At 40.6% G+C, this 20415-nt stretch overlaps 1 protein-coding gene across 3 annotated transcripts in view; it reads left to right on the top strand.

Annotated features, from left to right (window-relative positions):
• ZRANB3 (zinc finger RANBP2-type containing 3) overlaps positions 1-20415 on the top strand; it is a 265687-nt gene that overhangs the window by 239380 nt on the left and 5892 nt on the right. For all 3 annotated transcript variants that reach the window (XM_036858718.1, XM_036858719.1, XM_036858720.1), the window contains 6 exons: positions 362-767; positions 4424-4621; positions 8250-8341; positions 11076-11177; positions 12349-12491; positions 19470-19580. In XM_036858718.1, the coding sequence (XP_036714613.1) occupies positions 362-767; positions 4424-4621; positions 8250-8341; positions 11076-11177; positions 12349-12491; positions 19470-19580 (1052 nt within the window). The remainder of the gene's footprint in view (positions 1-361; positions 768-4423; positions 4622-8249; positions 8342-11075; positions 11178-12348; positions 12492-19469; positions 19581-20415) is intronic.

Genomic DNA, 20415 nt, shown 5'->3' with positions numbered 1-20415 from the left:
TATATAACTCACATAGCCAAGTTACCTAACTTCTCTAAAGCTTTAGTGCCTTCATCTGAAATATGGGAAGAATAAGAGTACCTGCCTCACAGAGCTGGCATGAGGATTAAATGAGTTGATATATGTAAAGTGCTTGGCACATTGTAAGTGCTTAAAAAAGTTAGACACAGAAAGTATATGGAGGTGTTGGTGGTATTCTACATGTATGGATATATGAAGAGTCATTGCATGATTGAATTCATTTCCAACAAGGTGTTCAAAAGATAAAGGAATATGGCTAATGAAAAGAGTTTGTTAACCTGTTTCATTCAGGAAGAACATACTCAATAGCCTCTTAATTTAATACCTTTATGTTTCCTAGTTTGAAAAAGAAAAACAGCGTGATATTCGATCATTCTTTTTACCAAACCCTAAGAAGAGACAGTTGGTGACCTCCTGTGATGAATCAAGGGCATTCCAGGAGAAAAATACCGTAGCACCAGCAGACCCTGGAAAAACAGCTACAAGAGATTATGAAAGTGATCTTGAACCTGAAGCTAAAAAAATGAAATCGGTCACCACCAATGACCGCTGCAGTCCCCTGGAGGAGAAACCATCCCAGCCCGGGCAGACCAAAGCTCCGCTCATGGACAGGGTCTGTGAGGCCAAGGCCCAGGCCACCACCCCACCCCTTCCTGGTGAGGGCTGGCAGTGTGCTCTCTGCACCTATATTAATAACTCAGTGCTACCTTACTGTGAAATGTGTGAGAACCCTCAGGACAGTGCTGGTGAGTACACAGAGGGCAACCATGGGGGGGGGGGCTGGCAGTGGTGTCCTCAGATAACCTGTGCTTTCAGAGGCAACTGCTATCCTCAGAGATCTGTGTGACTGGGTACCAACTTTAGCTTTTAAGCTGGAGGAAGAACTTCACATAGTGAAGACTGTGAATTTATCCCCTTGTGGAATGTGAAAATCTCCCAGTTCTGTCAAGAATGTATATCCCCCAGCGTCTGTGACATGGCATTAATTTGGCACAAATGGACATTTCTGATTAATGCCAACAGGATGTGAATTCAGTGGGCAGGAATAGAAGCTCTGTTGCTATGGCAGCAAATATGCCTCATAGTCATAGACCTGCTGTTTTCTTTCCTTTGTAGATAGTACTTGTTTTTAAAGAAATTACAGATTATTATTTTTAATAGCAAAATGAATCCAGCGTAGCTTCTTTGCCTAGTAAAATATTCATTGTGCCATGTTTCTTCCATGACAAATCATAAAAATTCCTCTATAGATCTTCTTTTAAAAACCGATTTCATGTCTATTTTATGAATTTATTCTTTTCTAAAACATGCTATTTAAAACTAGAAATCATAAACATACCTCAGAGTATATTTTTCTAGCATGATATGCCATTTTCTGATGTTTTATTTTTGAAATGATTATTAACAACTGTGGTTGTCTTAAGAAAAGATCATTAGTATTCCTTTTGTTTCCAATTTTATGGCAACTGAAAATGCCAAGTTGACCGTTATGGAAACTGGAAAAAATCATAAATAAAATAAAATTTTATCAACTGTAATAATTACACACATCTACTTTTCCATCTTATGTGAATTCTTCAGAGTATTGACATTAACGAAGACTCAGCAAAGAGAGAAGCTCTGATGCTCCAGTTCCTTCCTGCTTGCCTTGCTCTCCTCTGCCTTAGTTTTGACGTGAAAGAAAATGTAATCAGTAGCTGAGTCTTTCCTCCTTCAATTCTGGGTGTTCCTACCAAAACTGACAAGTCTGCCATCTGGGTGGTTATATTTGTAATGTGGACACCTGTTGTCTATGAACTAAATTGGAGCCACAAGCTTATTCCATATAATATCTCCCACAATTTGCATTATCTCATTCAATTTCCAACTGCTACAGGCAATAAAAATAAAATATCTCGTGACTACAAAATAATATCAGTTCACATGAAGTCTATAAATTGAGTGACTGAGCAATAAAAATCATAGTTTAATAGGGTTTTTATTTTTATTTTTTTAATTTTTGGCTGAGTTGGGTCTTTGTTGCTGAACGCGCGGGCGTTCTCTAGTTGCAGCGAGTGGGGGCTACCCTTCCTTGTGGTGCGTGGGCTTCTCATTGCGGTGGCTTCTCTTGTTGCGGAGCACAGGCTCTAGGCATGCGGACTTCAGTAGTTGAGGCTCACGGGCTCTAGAGCGCAGGCTCAGTAGTTGTGGCACATGGGCTTAGTTGCTCCGCGGCATGTGGGATCTTCCCGGACCAGGGCTCAAACCTGTATCCCCTGCATTGGCAGGCGGACTCTTAACCACTGCGCCACCAGGGAAGCCCTAATAGGGTTTTATAGTTCTGATTTTTCTCTGATACCAAGAGCAGCAATGAAGATTTCTAGAACCAAGATTTAATAAGCAAACTGTCAAGCAGTCTAAGAAAAACAAAACACCTTTTGTGAATATGAAACAGTCTGATTAAGAGCAATACATATTCTTTTTTTTTTTAAATAAATTTATTTATTTATTTATTTATTTATTTTTGGCTGCGTTGAGTCTTCGTTGCTGTACGCGGGCTTTCTCTAGTTGCGGTGAGCAGGGTCTACTCTTCGTTATGGTGCGTGGGCTTCTCATTGCGGTGGCTTCTCTTGTTGCAGAGCATGGGCTCTAGGTGTGTGGGCTTCAGTAGTTGTGGCACACAGGCTCAGTAGTTGTGGCTCACGGGCTAAGAGCACAGGCTCAGTAATTGTGGCACACAGGCTTAGTTCCTCCGCAGCATGTGGGATCTTTCCGGACCAGGGCTCAAACCTGTGTCCCCTGTATCGGCAGGCGGATTCTTAACCACTGTGCCACCAGGGAAGTCCCCAAGAGCAATACATACTCTAAGTAACGGTGATATTACTGTGTATGATAGTTATAATTATTAGATTAATACTACTACAGTTTGACATAATGATTTCCAACCTTGATGTGGATGCATTCCAAAAGCATTAAAAAGCAGAATTAATTCTAATCCATCTAAATTTTAGTTTAGTTTATTATTTTAAACTTTTTATTTTATATTGGAGTATAATTGGTTAACAATGTTGTGTCAGTTTCAGGTGTACAACAGAGTGACTCAGTTATAGTATACATGTATCCATTCTTTTTCAAACTCTTTTCCCAATTGGGTTGTTACATAATATTGAGCAGAGTTCCCTGTGCTGTACAGTAGGTCCTTGTTGGTTATCCATTTTAAACATAGCAGTATGTAGATGTCTATCCCAAACTCCCTAACTATCCCTCCCCCCTCCGCATAATTCATCCAAATTTTAAAATCAATACCTGCCATATAACAGTTTGAGGAAACAGTGGAATTCAAAAAATTAAAGGAGCAATATTAGGATATAGGACTGGAAAGTCCTATAAAGGTTGCTGACGCAGTCTCTAGTATGTTAGATAAAATTTGGTGTAATATACACTGGACACTAGTATTGTGCTTTGTTCTTAACAGCTAGTGCTTATGCTCGGCATCTTATAGCTCATACGCCCAGATTGGATGTATCTTGAATTCCAGATTGGATGTATCTAGTGGCCTGTGTAACATCTCCACCTGGATGTCCAAATGGGTGCCTCAAGCTTAACTTGTCCAAAATGGAATTCTCGATTCACCACCCCCAGATCTAACACTAAATCTTCTCTCCCCCCATCTTCCCCACATCGTGTTAAAAACCTAGAGGCAGCATCTTTGATTCTTCCCTCTCCTCCCACTTCATGAAGTTCTGCTAGTATAACCTCTACAATATATCTTGATTGCAGCCACTTCATCTTCACTGCTACCATCCCACTGGAAGCCACCATCATCTCTCGCTCAGGACCTCAGAAGCCTCCCTGAGGCTGGTCCTTCTCTACACAGCAGAGTGATCCTTTAAAAACTCAGATCATTACATTCCTTTGCTTAAAACCCTTTAATGGCTTCCAGTTACACTAAGAATCTAATCTAAGAATACAGGCCCCCTGGGGCCAGGCTTCCTAGATTCCTGGGCAGCTCTCAGCTCAAATGGGCCTGCTGACTTTTCTCCTCCTACCCCATCCTCTTACTCACTTACTCTCTTTATCTGAAAAGATCCTATTTGTTTACCTGTTTATTTCTGCCCCTTGGAATGGAATCCCAGGAAGCAGGGAAATTTCTGTCTTGTCTTGTCTTCTACTCTGCCTCTCCAGCACCTAGAGTAGTACTTGGTATTTAGTGACTCCCGATGCATGTTTTGAAAGAAAGAACAAGCATTGTTGACTTTGTGTCTTTTTATAAAACCTAGTTGTGACTTTTTTTTAACTCTACTTTCTATATTGGGCTTAGAGTACATAATGACTTTACCTAAATGTAAGTGTAAATTATTTGTTTGATTTTAATAAACAAATTAATTTGTTTATTTGTTGTACAAATTTTTTCTACAAATAGATAGCCTCCACCACACTCAGTATAAAAACAGAAACGAGAAAGATGATTCTCAGAAAGACACCTCCGAAAAAATATGGACTAGTTCTGACGGGGAAAAACAAGTCCTTGCACATTCAGCACCTGAACCGTTAGCTGAGAGCCAGGAAGAAGTTTCAAAAACTGAGAGTGAGGACGGACTCACACCCCAGCCAGGTGATGGTAAGTCTTGCTTCCATTTCCAGGATCCAAATAATAACCGTATACGTAGACACATCATACTGTTAGTAGACTTGCGATTACTACCTTGTTCCAGGTTCCTTGTATTCCCTTTTGTATTAAAAATACCAACTACTTGTAACTACATACATAAACACCAGATGGCTGGAAGAGCAGAGCTGCTGACATTCAGATGTTACACAGAGAGCTAAACCCATGTGTGGCCACATGTACTACCTCAGGCCTGTTGCCCGGCCTCCACCGAGCCTGGCCCATTCTCCCGGTGAGAGGGTGGTTTTAATGTTTGGGGGTTCCTTTGGACCATGTGGATTGTTGTAAGATTGACAGATTATTAACAGCCACTTAGGAGATCATTAACCCTTCACACATGAATTTCTTTTAAATGGCTACAATTCATTGGCATATTTTATATTTAGGGTTTTGAGGGTTTGTTTGTTTTTAATAATTTCAAGACTGTGTGAATCATGACTGTGTTTGGAACCAGCCATGTACTGTCTCAGATTTATTTACTTTTTTGTTGTTTCCATTCATCATTTATAGCTGTGATGGTTGGCAAATACCAGCCTATATGTCATACATCACTCTTTATGGGCCAACTGGCCAAAGATTGTGAGTACTTTTGGGTTATTTTCTTTGTTACTCAGTTGCTGACCATAGTAACCCACAGATTGATGTTCTCATTATAACAACCCCGAAATGGTTGGGATGAACTGTCAGTTTTTCTTTTAAGGTAGTTGCTGTTAAACATAGATAATTTAGAGCTGGATTCATAGCTCTGAAATGAAACGTCCGTTTAAGTATTTCTGAGCTCAGGGCATCCTCCTTTCCTCTTTACTCAGCTTTCCTTTCCTCTAATTCCTCAAGGTCTTCCCAAAACTAGCTTACAATGGATCCTGTTTAGATCTGTTAATTTTAACGGCCTTTAAGTAGACAATGTAGACTCAGACTCTTTGTCTCCAGTTTCCTTGTTCTCGCTGTGACAGTCCCTCCAGAAGCTGTTGCTCTAGGATAGCGTGCTGCTCAGTTAACTAAACATCAGACCCAGAATCAGCAACTGGCAGTTGTCAGCAGCTGGGCCATGAGTCTCTCCATCTATGGCAGGGAAATACTACTGGCTTATTAGTTACAAATTGGTCCCTTGATGAAGACGTATGTTAGCTTTACTTACACAAACTTTTCAAAAATCACTAGACTTCTATTTATTTATTTATCGGAGTATAGTTGTTTTACAATACTGTGTTAGTTTCTGCTGTACAGCAAAGTGAATCAGCCACACGTATACATATATCCCCTCTTCCTTGGATTTCCTTCCCATTCAGGTCACCACAGAGCATTGGGTACAGTTCCCTGTGATACCCAGTCTGTTTTCATTAGTTATCTATTTTATACATAGTAGTGTATGTATGTCAATCCCAATCTCCCAATCCACCCTACCCACCTTTTCCCCCTTGGTATCCAAAACTCACTAAACTTTTAAAAATTCTATTCTGCTAGTGAAACTTGCATTGACTTCATCCAGTAGACAATGCCAGCATTATTTCCCCCATACCTATTCCCTCTTCTCTTTTTTTTTACTTCTCAAATCACTGGGCTGAGACCGCCACAAAAGCGATATGCTTCACGTCTACTCACTAACATGAATTTCCTTGAAAAACAGAAGGAAGACAGAGAAGGCACATTATATAGTAAAATGCTTCTTCTACCCACATATGCTCTTTTAGAACCAGAGTGGTATATACCACGCTGGAACGGTAGTTTCGTTCTAACTGGAATTCTAGGGGTCTGGAAGGATGGCTGTATCTTCAAAAGATGCATTATCTGTAGTTTCAAACCATTGAATTATACTTCATGAAAACAATGAAAAGAAAAATATGTTCCCTAATGTAGCTACTAGCCACCAAGAAGTTGGAGTTGTTCTCGTAATGCTTTTTATCAAAGAATGACTTCTGATCTTTAAGCATTAATGCATTAACCGTAGTTCTTCAAATCTGGAGACACAATGATTATGAGATGAACTTACTTTATGTACATTAAAAAACAAAAAAACTCTGTCAATTAAGCTATGACACAATAAACTAATGATAGCACAGACCAGATCATAAAACCCTCTGTTACTTTGACATCACTTTCATTTGTTCTGAGGGATCTGGCAGTTTCTCCTGCCTTCGCTTGCCTTGCTTGGCATGTAATAGGCAACCCTTTTGCACATTTCAGTATTCAAATATAAAATATCTTTCTCTGTTTGCAGTGATCTCCTTTTCTTAGGTCCCATGAAGCACTTGGTTATTCCTTGGCAAGAATAAGAAATTTCTCAATGAGAAATTCTGGTTATTTCTCTGGTGATGCATATTTGCTTCTTTAATAACAAATTTATGCTCTTCTGCTCTGTGTCCATGTTTTTGGTATACATGATAACTTTTCATTTCAATCCCAAACCATAGTGAAACATTTTAAAGACATTTTAAAGATAATTAAACTCAATACTCAGTAACAACAATGCTTGTATCTCAAGTGTAGTGTTGAAGTGACAGCGATACTGTAGTTATGACTAAGCTTATGCTCAGGCAGTGACAACTACCTCACAACTGCCACCTGGCCAACCATGGTTGTAAAATGCCACGATTATTGACTGTAAGACATGCCAATTTCAGAGATGTTAAAGTGTGGAAAAAATGTACATTTTGAATTTATGAAATATGGGAATAATCCACAATCCCGGTTTGTAAAGTGACTGATGCCTTGATTAGAAAAATTAAAATAGATGACATTGCTAAATAGAATCTCAAACAAATCATAGACTTCTAGATCTGGAAAAATACCTTAAAAGGTCACTGAGGAACTACAGCAGAGGTTAAGAGCACAGGCTCTGGAGCCAGATTACTGGTCTCTGTTGCTAGTGGCCTTGGGCAGATTACTGTGCCTCAGTTTCCTCCTCTGTAAAATGCACTACTTAATTTCTGAGATGTGTTAATATACGTACTTGGAACAGTACCTGGCACATTTTAAGTGCTTGATAAGTGCTAACTGTAATTATTATTTAGATCTGCTTGAATAACCCTATTTCTCTTGCAGAATATATTGGTCAGTAGGACTGAGTAAGGAAAAATAAAGAGGGATTATCAGAAATGAGGCTTCTCCACTCCTCTCCTTTTGTGAATGTGAGGCACCAGGCCATAGGCCATCAGTCATTTAAGTGGCCCTCGACATAGCTGTATTGCTGCTGATAATCAAAATGGTGCTCATTCAGTCTTAACTTAAACCCTCTGTAGCAACAGGAATAGATTCTAGAAGCCTTCAAGATCGATAAGGACTCTTGGGGGGCAGGAAGGTCTCCCTTATGCCTGACTCTTACCTTTTTAGCGAATGCTGAATTTCTTTTTTTCTTGTTGGATCATTAGCAACAGTTCAAAGCAACTGGTTACCATATAAGCCAATATGCTGTTAGATGGCCTACCATGTTTTATTTCACACCCAGACACATGTACTTTGTCAAATATGTTGATATATTTGTTATAGCCATTTTATCACCCTAACCCACAGAAGATAAGAATAAGCTGCTTTGGACAGAGGGCAGATTCGCCTTCAGGTTCTTTTTTATCTTGTTTATTAGAACAGTTGAAGAGTTCGGACACTTTGGCAGTGTGTGATACCTTAATGTTTTGTGCGAGTAAGAACACTGACCGGATTCACGTCTATACTAAGGTAAGCATCATGTGGATTCTGGAAACATACAAAAAGCTTCCTTTTTTCATGTGTCAGTGGAGATAATTAATTTTATTAGCAATGAGATAGGCATCGAGTTCTTTTCCTCCTTAAAGCTAATTTTCAAATTCCTCTGTTAAATCTAAAGGCAATTAGAGGTAAACAGCATAGCAGTTAAGAGTGTAGACTTCAGGGCCAGGGTGCCTCAGTTCAAATCTGTCACTGTGGAATCTTGGACACAGTACTTAACTGCGCTGTGCCTCAGTTTCCTCAACTGTAAAATACGGAGGAGTTGTTGCCAGGACAAAATAAGCTAATTCCCGGAAGGCACTTAGCGCAGTGCCTGACCGTCACGCGCTCTCACTCAGAGTTGGCTCCTGCACTGATCCTGCAGCAACAGCAGCAGTAGCGTCTTTACAGAAGCCTAAGCCTGCCCATCCGTGTTGAGTAAACCCTAGGAAGCTTTAATAATATGATTGCTCCGATGCCCGCCATAGCCCAGGTTAGCAGCGCTCAAACTTTTCAGGACCTCTTTGCACTCCTAAAGTTTGTTGAGGACCCAAAGAGCTTTTGTTTATGTGGGTTATATCTATTGATATTTACTGTTTGAAATTAAAATGGAAACACTTTAAAATATTCATTTAAGAGTAGCAATAATAAGTCCATTACATATTTATAGAAGAAGCATATTTTTATGAAAACTAATTATATCTGCCAAAACAAAAACAGTGTTTAGTGAGGAAAGTAGCATTGTTTTACAGTTTTAGCAATTTCCTCTAAAGTCTGCCTGTGCATGGAAGACTTCACTGTACATTCATAAGAGAATGAGAGTGAAAAAGGCCAATGATGTTGTACTATTATTATAAAACTCTTGTGACTGTCTGGATCTTCTGAAAGGGTCTTGCAGACCATGTGAGACTCTTTGGTCGAGATTAACTAGTGTGAGTGTTTGAGAGAAAAAATTGCTAAGATTATGAACGCTTTTGTTTGGTCTACAGTTTCAAACATCTAATCTTCGTAAGTATCATAAAATAGTATTTGTGCGTTTTTAAACTCATGGGTCGCCCTATTGAAAGAATGCCTTTTTGTTCTTTTTTTGTTTTGTTTTGTTTTTTGGCCATACCACACGTCATGAGGAATCTTAGTTCCCCGACCAGGGCTAGAACCCTCACCCGTCCTGTCCTCCACAGTGGAAATGTGGACCCCTAACCACTGGACCACCAGGGAATTCTCAGAATGCCTTTTTAAAGATAACTTAGGTTGGAGCTGCCCAAACTCAGTTATGGGTTTTCTGCTAACCCAAATATCAGATACAGATAGATGGTGTACCACGTAATAATCTTCAGTTCTAACTGAATATTAGAAGATACTGCTAGAAGATTAGAGATGGCTAGGATCGTGAATACCAGAAGCCCCAGGCAGCCTCCACTGTGGGACCACCACCAAGAGCGATACTGAGAATGAAGACAGGACACGTTCCCCTTAAAGGCTTGGACCTTGGTCCACCACGTGGAACCTCTAGACTCAGGGAGCACCGAGGACCCCTCTGCTCACCTAGAGGCAGGTCTAAGTGCCTTGTGCCCCTCATATGGGGAGTTCCAGGCTGTGCTTCTCAGACCATCGTGTCTACATGGTTTGAGAATAACAGAGAACGGATACCCCAGGGGCTGGAAAGTCCAGAAGCCGGAAGGCGGACCCCAGGCAGAGCGCATACAGGAATTCAGAAGCCCTTAAACTTTTTACTCTCAGTGAAGCCTCTGCATCCTGGATCATCTGATCAGGGTGTTTCCCCCCTTGGGTGGAGACCGGAGAAAAACTGCAAACTCCTGGTAGAGAGTGGGGTGTGCCCACCGCCAGGCAAATACCGTGGCCTCCCTGACCCACATTCTGGCTCGAATGCCCCGCCTGTGCACTAGTCTCAAGTGCATTTTTACGACTCTTCTAAATACTTACATGTCCCCTTGCCATGAAATGTTGTTCAATCAATTTTCTAAACCTGAGACACTAAGCAGATGAAATGTCAACAGGGATTTTCATAGCTACAGGAGAGTTTGGATGAAAGCTTTCCTTTTTACCTTAGGAGATCTGAAATAAAATCTAGAAACAGAAATTTGGATAAAAACCCTAGATCAGTGCCTAAAAGAGCACGCTTTAAAAGGAAGAGCAGTAACAGATGTTTAGCATCTTATGTTAACAGTGTACCTCCAGAGAACTGTTCATTTCAGCCAGAATCCCGTGTCTAATGCAGAGTTTAGAGTAACGATTACATATCTAAACTTTAATCACTATGTAAGTACTTTTTGTATGTTTTTTTTCCCAAAGTGATTGTGGGAACTGTAACATTACCTTTTGGCTGAGAGAATTCTACAGAATATGGGTTCAACTATTGTTTATACAGTAGATTTCCACATACAGAGATTCTTCTTTCCCTTTGTAAAAGAAATACTTCATGTTTAAGCCTCGTATTTGACTGACCACACCCCTCTGCATGGGATCATTTACCCTTAAGATTGAATGCAGTGGGGACACTCAGAGGGCGTGAGAGCCTGGCCCTCCTTCTCCACTCAGTGTTCTTTCACTGAGTGTGGGTGGAATCTTGTCTAGAATGAGCCGCCTCAGTTTATCTTTTAGGAGACTGGGCATGCGATGCCATAATAGAATTCTTTACTTTTAAAATAATTATTAGTGCCTACAGACAAAATGGATTAATAATGCCTTCCTAATCTATAACCAGGATGGAAACCAGATGAACTGTAATTTCATCCCTTTGGATATAAAATTAGACCTTTGGGAAGATTTACCAGCAAGCTTTCAGCTGAAACAAAATCGCTCCCTGGTAAGAATAGTCCTGCGCGTTTGTTCTACATGAAAATTTGTTGACTAATTTTAATGACCTTTTTTGAGTTTAATAAGAGCAGAGCACTTTGTGGCCCGTTGCAGAGTCAGATCTCTGGTTGCGTTTTAATCAGTCCAGGCATTGCCTATGAATTACCCCGGTGCTAAGAATAAACATGAAATCTGTTTCCTTGGCAAATGATCACACCTAGGGTTGCTGTTTCTGTGTATAGAATCATCCTCACATCATTTAATTTCTCATTCACAGGATTAGCAACTGTGATGTTTGCGTCTGACAGAATCGCCTTTTATTTTTGTAGGTTAAGTTCTAACACTGACAAGCTCTGAGAGCAGGGATAATACCACGTGGGGTGACGCCATTCGTTGCTGCAAGCGTCTGTGTGCAGCCGCAGGCCACACACCCGCTGGGGAGGCCTCAGTTCTCATCTGTGGCCGATTTATCGTCACTGCTCAGACGGGTCAGCAGCGCAGGGGCTGAGCCAGCATGCAGTGTACCACTTTTTACAAGAAAATAGTGATTATGTTTTTGCCCTTTGAGCGGAAATGAAACATTGCCCTTGGTTGGCTGCACCTGTCTCAAAGGAAAAGGTAGCCATGAGCTATTTTCTTTGGTATCATGTAATCTTGATTCTCAGATTGCCAGAAAACAGCCAATTACCTATAACTGACCAATAAGTAAGAGTAATGGTAAGCCTAATAAAATGTGCCAGACTTATTATTGATGGCTTCTTTGCTGTGAGAATTTAGGCAGTCAGGTACAAGCGATGCTCAGATGTTGCACTGTGAGCGTCACCACACAAGACCCACTGTCCCCAGGACCAGTTTTGCCTCGGCCACGGGTGGGGTGTGTCCTTCCGACAGCCAGACCACTTTTGGTCTCTGTGTGCGTTAAGGACGTAGGCTGAGTGTCCTGAAGGGTGCCTTTAGCGAGTCTATGGCTTAAACGAGACCTATGCAGAACTGGCCATAGATAGTTCACAATAAAGATAGGGAAACTGCCTCAAATTGAAGAAAGCCTTAAGCTGTGAAACTCAAAGCCTATTTTGGGGCTATAATAAAACATCCGTTTTCAGATGTTATAAGCAGCCTCACTTTCAAAGGAAGATGCCTGGCGAGCTGTACACTCTTTTCATTATCTCATTTTCTGCCAGATTTTGAGGTTTGTTCGAGAATGGAGCAGTCTAACTGCTATGAAGCAAAGGATAATCAGGAAAAGTGGGCAGCTGTTCTGCAGCCCGGTTCTTGCTCTGGAAGAGATCACAAAGCAGCAAACCAAACAAAACAGTACCAAAAGGTATGAGTTGTCTTTCTTTATTTTGTACTTTATTACTTGTCATAGTTACTTCTGCAGGAGGGTCTAAGGCATTTTATTAACCACTAATGAAATCCTGATGAGTTAAGAGAAAATTATACATAAAATGACAGCTTAAGATATTTTGTGAATTTGATCATATCTGCTGGAAAAGATCAAGTGGTCTGGTTCTTGCTCACTATGGGTCCTACTCATCAAGGGAGAGGCCAGAGTCCCAGGTTGGTCTGAGCTGTGACCTGTCCAGCCTGGGCTACTGGTTAACAAGAGGAAAACATTTCCCTGATATAAGAGTGGAGCCTGCCTCTGGGCCCCATCTGCCCTTCATTCTTGGAGTGTGAATCTTGGGTGCCATGCAGCGTGGGAGCTGGTTCTGTTTGATGTACTACCACGCAAGTAGCAGAAGGTAACAATTATCATGCCCATGGTTGGACACAAAGTAATAGGGAAGGTTAAATGTCTCACATTTGTAACTGTTTTGCCTTTATCATTATAGGTCCCTTTCTAATCTCTGTACACTACCTTTCCTTTCTTGGCATCATAATCATCTTTGCCTCACTCAGACATCCCCTTGTGTGATCTAAAATCCCCATTCTCTGTAGACTCTTTTTCAGCATGAAGCAAAGATTCACAGGAAAAGCAGTCAGCCATTCTACACCCCAACTCTTGCTTTGGAAGAGATCACAAAGCACCAAACCAAACAGCAGCATTGGCAGAAAAAGCCCGTCCCTTTAGCTCTTGCTGTCTCCATATACCTGTAATCTCTCTTCATCCTCACATTCTATCATTTTATGATCTCTAGCTTTTTCCATGCACACAGGTGAAAAAAATCCATCAATGCTATGTGAAGGGGTGCAGCTGGTTAAATACATTATATTGCAATACTGTGAAAATCTCTTCAGCTGTTTCAAAACAGGGCTGTGGTATATTCATACGTGAGAACAAGGAACGATGTTTGTGATAAATTGTTAAGGGTAAAAATAAGTATAAAAAAGAATGGAGACACAAACATATAATTGCTATCATTGACATAGTAAGTGTCGGGGAGGATACCTTAGAAACACGTATCAGAGGTTTCTCTAGGACATTGTTCTCAAACGGGGCAATTTCTTCTCTGGGTAGCAATCTTGTGAGACATTTTTAGACTGTCACGATTAGGGGATACAACTGGGAACATCTAGTGGGTAGAGGCTGGGATATTGCTAAAAATTCTGCAGTGAACAGGACCAAACAGTTACTGATTTCAAAATGTCACTAGTGCACCGTTGAGAAGTTTTACTCTACACCATACGATTAGAGGATTTGTGGAGATGGTAGGGACTTTATACCTTTTGCTGGGATTACAAACTCATGCGAGTAAACACAAAGCAAGGAACTGTAAATGAATGAATGAGATCAGGTGTAAAAGTAGAAAAGGATGGGGTAGGGAGCAGAACTATAGCAAATTAGAAAGTACATAACCCATCTAACATCACTCAAATTCAGATTAAAAAATAAAACACTGTAAGAGTCAAATAAAGCCTTTTGACTAGTTGGATATATCCATGAGCTGCCAGTTTTGGACTATCGCCTCAGCTCTTTATACTGGTTGAATTTTCCCATGAGTGTGTATTACTTTATGTAAAAAATACATTAAAAATATATGTGTGTATTTATACATACACACACAAACCTACACATACATATACACCCACACTTAACAAAAAACACGATGCCTATTTTATTTTTCTCAGTACTTCTTCCAGTCCTCTCCTTTTTTCATTTTTATAACCACAGTCTTAGTTGAAGTATTGGTCTTCTATTTACATGATCATAATTCCCTTCCTAACTGAATTTACAGCATGTCCCATTGTTTCTTCTCCAGCAGACATGGAAGCACCACCTAAGAAAGACGGCTGGTCAGGTGTAAAAGCAAAAGTCATAAAATCAATACAAAACCAAGTCAGACACACAGTGTTATTTATAAAAGTATATGTAGGTGATATATTAATGGTAAAACTATGTTAACAAGCAGCGGAGTAAATAATCAGATTTGTATTTTTAAGAGCTCACTCTGGCAGCAGTTGGAAGATTAGATTGAAAGGGCAAGACTCGAAGGGAGACAAGTGGCATTAGCTTCCTATGGCTGCCGTGACAAAGTACCACAAACTTAGCAGCTCAAAACAACAGAAATTTATTATCTCACAGTTTTTAAGTCAGAAGTCTGAGTTGGCTCTACTTGTTTCTCTGCTCTGGATTTTATAAGGCTGAAAAAAAGATGGCTGGGCTCTTACTGATAGTCTGGGAAGAATCCATTTCCACACGCATTCAGGTTGTTAACAGAATTCAGTTCATTGTGGTTGTAGGACTTAGGTTTCCTTGCTGACTGTAGACTGGGAGCCACTCTCAGCTTCTAGAGGCTTCTTTTTAGTTCTAGCACATGGGCCCCTACATCTCAGGATCAGAAGTGGTGTGCCAAATCCTTCTCATGCTTTGAATTGCTCCCTCTCTTAAGGTCAGCTGATTAGTAACCTTAATTACATCTGCAGCATCCCTTTACAACATTACCTAGATAAGTGTTCAATTGAATGCCAGGAGACAGGACTCCTAGGGAGCTATCTTTAAAATTCTGCTTACCACAGAAGTTAAGAGACTATTACAGTAGACCTGGAAAAAAAAAGATGAGGGCTTTTATTGAGGCATTAGAAATGGGAATGGAGGAAAGAGAGTAAAGAGAGGTGTTATAGAGGTAGATCTAGAGACCTTGGTCACTGATGAAAGAGAGGTGGAGAGAGGGGGCTCCAGGGACATGGATTTAGCAGAGCCATGAAAATGAAACATGTGCACCTGCAGAGGGGGATGCTTTGAGGAAGCATGCTGATTCTGGCTGTAGAACCCCAGTAAGTCTCAGTAAACTGGAGTAACTGTGTCTCTCTGAAAGCAGGTATGAAACACGGGGCTACACAACAGCATTGATTGGAAGTCTATATGAGGAGCAGTTAGACATTGGATGCCTTGCCTTCCCACTGTCCTCTATAGAGAAACTGAACCAGAGAGGCACCAGTCTTGGAAACACCAGCCTCAGTGGAGATAAAGGGAGAGGCGTTATACTGGAAACTACACTCCCCAGGTCCCTTTCTTGTCTCAGCTGCCATACCAACAGCCACATTTTACTTTCTAGGCATGAGATTAGAGGATTCATCTCTGAAAAGATTGAATGGCTTCAGGATAAAGACACATGCATACTAATTTTCAGGAATTCTCCCAAAAGCAATGGCTAGATCTCCCAACATGATTATCCTCCAGTGGCATCCACTCATTTGCAGGCTGCGTCCAAGCTCAGAGTTTGTAGTCAGCTTTTGAGCAGCATCTCACTCTTAAATATAAATAGAAGCCAAGATCACCAGCCGTTGTTTAGGTTCCTAAGTGGGTTTCCACTTGTCAAAGGGCAGGTCTGATTCACTTGGAAACCTGTGGATTTAGAATGCCAAATTTATCTTCTAGCCACAGCTGATCTCTAAAGCAGGTCAGCAGCCTAGAGCCCAGCACTGTTCTTTCTTTTTTTTTTTTTTGGTTGTACTGGGTCTTAGTTGCAGCAGACGGACTCCTTAGTTGCAGCACGTGGGCTCCTTAGTTGTGGCATGCATGTGGGATCTAGTTCCCTGACCAGGGATCGAACCCGGGCCCCCTGCATTGGGAGCGCAGTCTTAACCACTGCACCACCAGGGAAATCCGGAGCCCAGCACTCTTCTCATTGGTTCAGGCCACCTTCCAACTCACTCCTCTTTTATTGCAAAACTTGCCATCTCCTCCAACCACCCCCATCCGGGAATTACTTGAGTAGACAACATTCTTCCTTCCCTATTTGTCAAAATTTGGATTTACCATAATCCTTTTGAAAGTTGGTATGCTTACATGAACTTCTTAGCAAAACTCAATGGAAAATTAAATATTGGTAACGCAGCTACGTTTGAAAAGTTGCTAGCAACCCACTTTGGGGTTGATTGATCCATTTCTTGTGGTTTCCAAAAATTTGTACTAAACCTCTCATAGGAAGTAACCTCTGGTTATTTTTAGTTCTTAAATCTCTGAATAGATTTCTCAGCATCTTTTTTTTTTAATTAATTAATTTATTTATTTGTGGCTGCGTTGGGTCTTCATTGCTGCACACGGGCTTTCTCTAGTTGTGGTGAGCGGGGGCTACTTTTCATTGCAGTGCGCGGGCTTCTCACTGCGGTGGCTTCTCTTGTTGCAGAGCACGGGCTCTAGGCACGCGGGCTTCAGTAGTTGTGGCTCATGGGCTCTAGAGCGCAGGCTCAGTAGTTGTGGCGCACAGGCTTAGTTGCTCCACAGCATGTGGGATCTTCCCGGACCAGGGCTGGAACCCATGTCCCCTGCATTGGCAGGCAGACTCCCAACCACTGCACCACCAGGGAAGTCCCAGATTTCTCAGCATCTTTTAAAGTTACTAAATTAAGTTTCTAAGCTTTTAAACATTGAATAATACCTGAGGCAAGGCTTAATATCCCATTGCCCATCAAAGCTAGAAGCTTTTGAGTTCTTTTAGAATATGCTGGAATACTTTAGCAAAGTGCTTTTGTCCAGGGAATGAAATGGTTGAAGATAAGAGAGGGGAGGGAATTTAGGAGCTAAAAGGGCAAGTTAAAAAATACTTAAGGGCTTCCCTGCTGGCGCAGTGGTTGAGAATCTGCCTGCTAATGCAGGGGACACGGGTTCGAGCCCTGGTCTGGGAAGATCCCACATGCCGCGGAGCAGCTGGGCCCGTGAGCCACAGCTACTGAGCCTGCGCGTCTGGAGCCTGTGCCCCGCAACGGGAGGGGCCGCGATAGTGAAAGGCCCGCGCACCGCGATGAAGAGCGGTCCCCGCACCGCGATGAAGAGTGGCCCCCACTTGCCGCAACTAGAGAAAGCCCTCGCACGAACCGAAGACCCAGCATAGCCAAAAATAAATAAATAAATAAAAATAAAAGTAGCTATAAAATTTAAAAAAAAAAAAAAAAAAAAAAACTTAAAAAATTCACTGTGATTCTTTTTTTTGCTTTAAGAAAGACACAGAAGTAGAAATGCCAACATGTGAAAAGATAGTCATCCTTCCTCTTAACAGGAGAAATGCAAATGTAAAGCTATAACAAGATACCTATCACCATTAGCAAAGATGTTTTTAACTGATATGCCCTGTGCTAATGAAAGTGTGAGGAAACAGGGGCTCTCCATTGCTGGTGGATGTATAAATTTGTACAAAACCAGAGGAGAACAATTTGTCAAAATCTTTCCAAATTTAAAGTACCCAAGATCTTTGACCCAGCAATTCTACTTCTGGGAATTTATTCTACAGGTACTTCTTGTGTAGAAAAAACAGGGATATTTGGGATGGGGATATTTATTACAGCATTGTTTGTGATAGCAGAGACTGGAACAATCTAAATGGACATTAATCAGAGACTGGTAAGATACATCATATGGTTTGTCGAAATGATGAAATAACATGCAACCATTTAAAAAAATAGGGCAATTCTATGTGTGCTAATATGGAAAGATCTCCAAGATGTATGTTTAGGTAAAAAGAGCAAGGTGAAGATTAGTGTGTATATTATGCTACCATTTGTTTTTAAAAATAAAAAGTATAATGGGGAGTGACTGCTAATGACTATGGGTTTCTTTTTGGGGTGATAAAAATGTTCTGGAATTAGATAGTGGTGAAGGTTGTACAGCCTTATGAATATACTAAAATGCACTGAATTGTAAACTTGAAAATGGTAAATTTTATGGCATGTGAATTGTATGTCCATAAAAATACAAAGAAATAAAAGTTATACACCTATACACATAAAAAATGAACTATTTCTAAAAGGATGTATTGAAAACTGGCAACAGAGGTAGTTTGGGGAAGGGGGGAGAAAAGGATGGGAATGGAAGGGAAACATTGTTCACCATATAAAGCAGTGCATGCCTTTAAAATTGTGAAATATGTGCATGTATCACCTCATCAAAAAATTAATAAACTACTTTATAAAAAGGAAATCTATTAATTACTAAATCTACTTCAACAACATAAAAGCAAATTTCTAAAATTTTACCTGTAACTGCACAATTCCGTTGTGATTTAACTTTAATTTTTTTGTCAAGCTACCAAATGAAGAAGTATTTGAGAATATGAAAAAATGCATGTTTAAAGTAATTTTTAAAGAAAATTGCAATAGGTGTAAACTACTAGAGAAACTAGGCCATGCTAATTAGAAGGAATTAATTGGTAACTGCGTTTCACCTACTTAAATTCCCCCGTCACCTTTAATTGGAGTAACTTTCCTCTTTCCTGCCAGTCCCTAAACCATTATGTGGTATTGATCGTGTTGTGTAATAAGGTTCTGAATCCCACATCAGGAATGGCTTTATTTCAGTGGAAGATTCCAGAAACTCTATATGAGCTGATAATAATGGAAACAACCTTAAGATTTACAGACAATGTGATTGAACCTAGTTAACTAAAAAGAGAATCACTTTATCCGAATACACTGATACACTATTATAACTGATTAAGGTGATGTGAGGAGCCTTGAAGAGAAGACCAATAGGGAGGTAAAAATGCAGTTAGAGATTTTCTGCACAGCTTGGCAAGCAGTTTACTTATGGCTGTCAGTGGTGCATGTATTTGATCATTTCTTACTCCTACACCCACGCCTTTTTTCCCCTAAGTGAAAATTTGTCCAAAGGATATTGAATGACTCTTGAATTTCTTAGGAAAATAAATCTTGAGAAGACTAATTTGGAACAAAGAGATGTGTTTCCTACATGTGGAGACCAATGTAGAGGGAGAAAATTCCATTCCCTAATTTAAGTATTAGCACAATGAATAGACTCATATTTTGCTTTTTCTCCTATTGCCTTCACACGGAGAGATGCGAACATGAAATAGAGAAACTCTTATAGGAGAGAGGAAATCTACTTCACATGTATTTGTTTTAGATACATAACCAAAGAAGATGTTGCTGTAGCCTCAATGGACAAGGTGAAGAATGATGGGGGCCATGTCCGTCTGATCACAAAGGGGTCCAGGCCAGGGGGCCCTTCTACAAAGTAAGGGGTTTTTTTTACTTGTCAGGCATAGTAGTACTAAGACTATTCCTTTACATTTATGCTTTCATTTTTGTAATAATACTTTACCTTTGTGTGGCCACTTTACAGGTTACAAAAAGCTTTTACAATGTAATAGCTCTTCTATCCTCCTAGCAACCCTGTGAGGCTCCTGATGCCCTCATCTTAGAAATTAGAGGTAAAGAAGGATCCTGAGACCAGGTGGGTCAAGTGACCTGCCCTAGGCCACTAGATGTTAGGAGAGCTGAGGTCAAATCTGGGCTCTGCCCCCCAATCTTGAGTTCTTACTATCATAGTTTTTCTTTTAACACTCTAACAAACAGCCATGGAAAATGAGCAAAGCAGCTATTGTAATTCCCATGTAGGACTTTTCAACAAAATTGAGTAATGTACCTTTTCCTTTTATTCTAACAAATGGAGTTTATGTCCTACCATGTTTCATCTCTAATTTTCATTCTATCGACTCAGAGTTTACCCATAGGTGCGTATTTAGCAAGTCTCCTGTTCTAATTCCTATCAGCACTGTTAGCTCCCTGGCTCTGTCACTTAATGGATATGAATGATCTTTTTCCTGAAGGCCAGCAGAGGCCGGAAGAGAGTGTTCCCAGAAGCCTTCGTAACGGCCTCTCGGTCCTAAGGAGGTGTGTGACCTGACACATCTAGAGAGCAGGGTAGCCACTAACTTTAGCTGAGGTTTTCCATCACCCTGTCCTTTCCCAGCCTAAAGAAGCATTTTCTCACTTCTCATTTTCCTTCTCGAGAGTCTGAGTGTGTAACTTGAAGACATCTGAGTTCCCAAGAGAGGCAGCATATTTGT

This window comes from Balaenoptera musculus, chromosome 7 (genome assembly GCF_009873245.2).
Source record: "Balaenoptera musculus isolate JJ_BM4_2016_0621 chromosome 7, mBalMus1.pri.v3, whole genome shotgun sequence".
NCBI classification, from domain to species: domain Eukaryota; kingdom Metazoa; phylum Chordata; class Mammalia; order Artiodactyla; family Balaenopteridae; genus Balaenoptera; species Balaenoptera musculus.
This window is presented reverse-complemented; position numbering and strand designations above follow the sequence as displayed.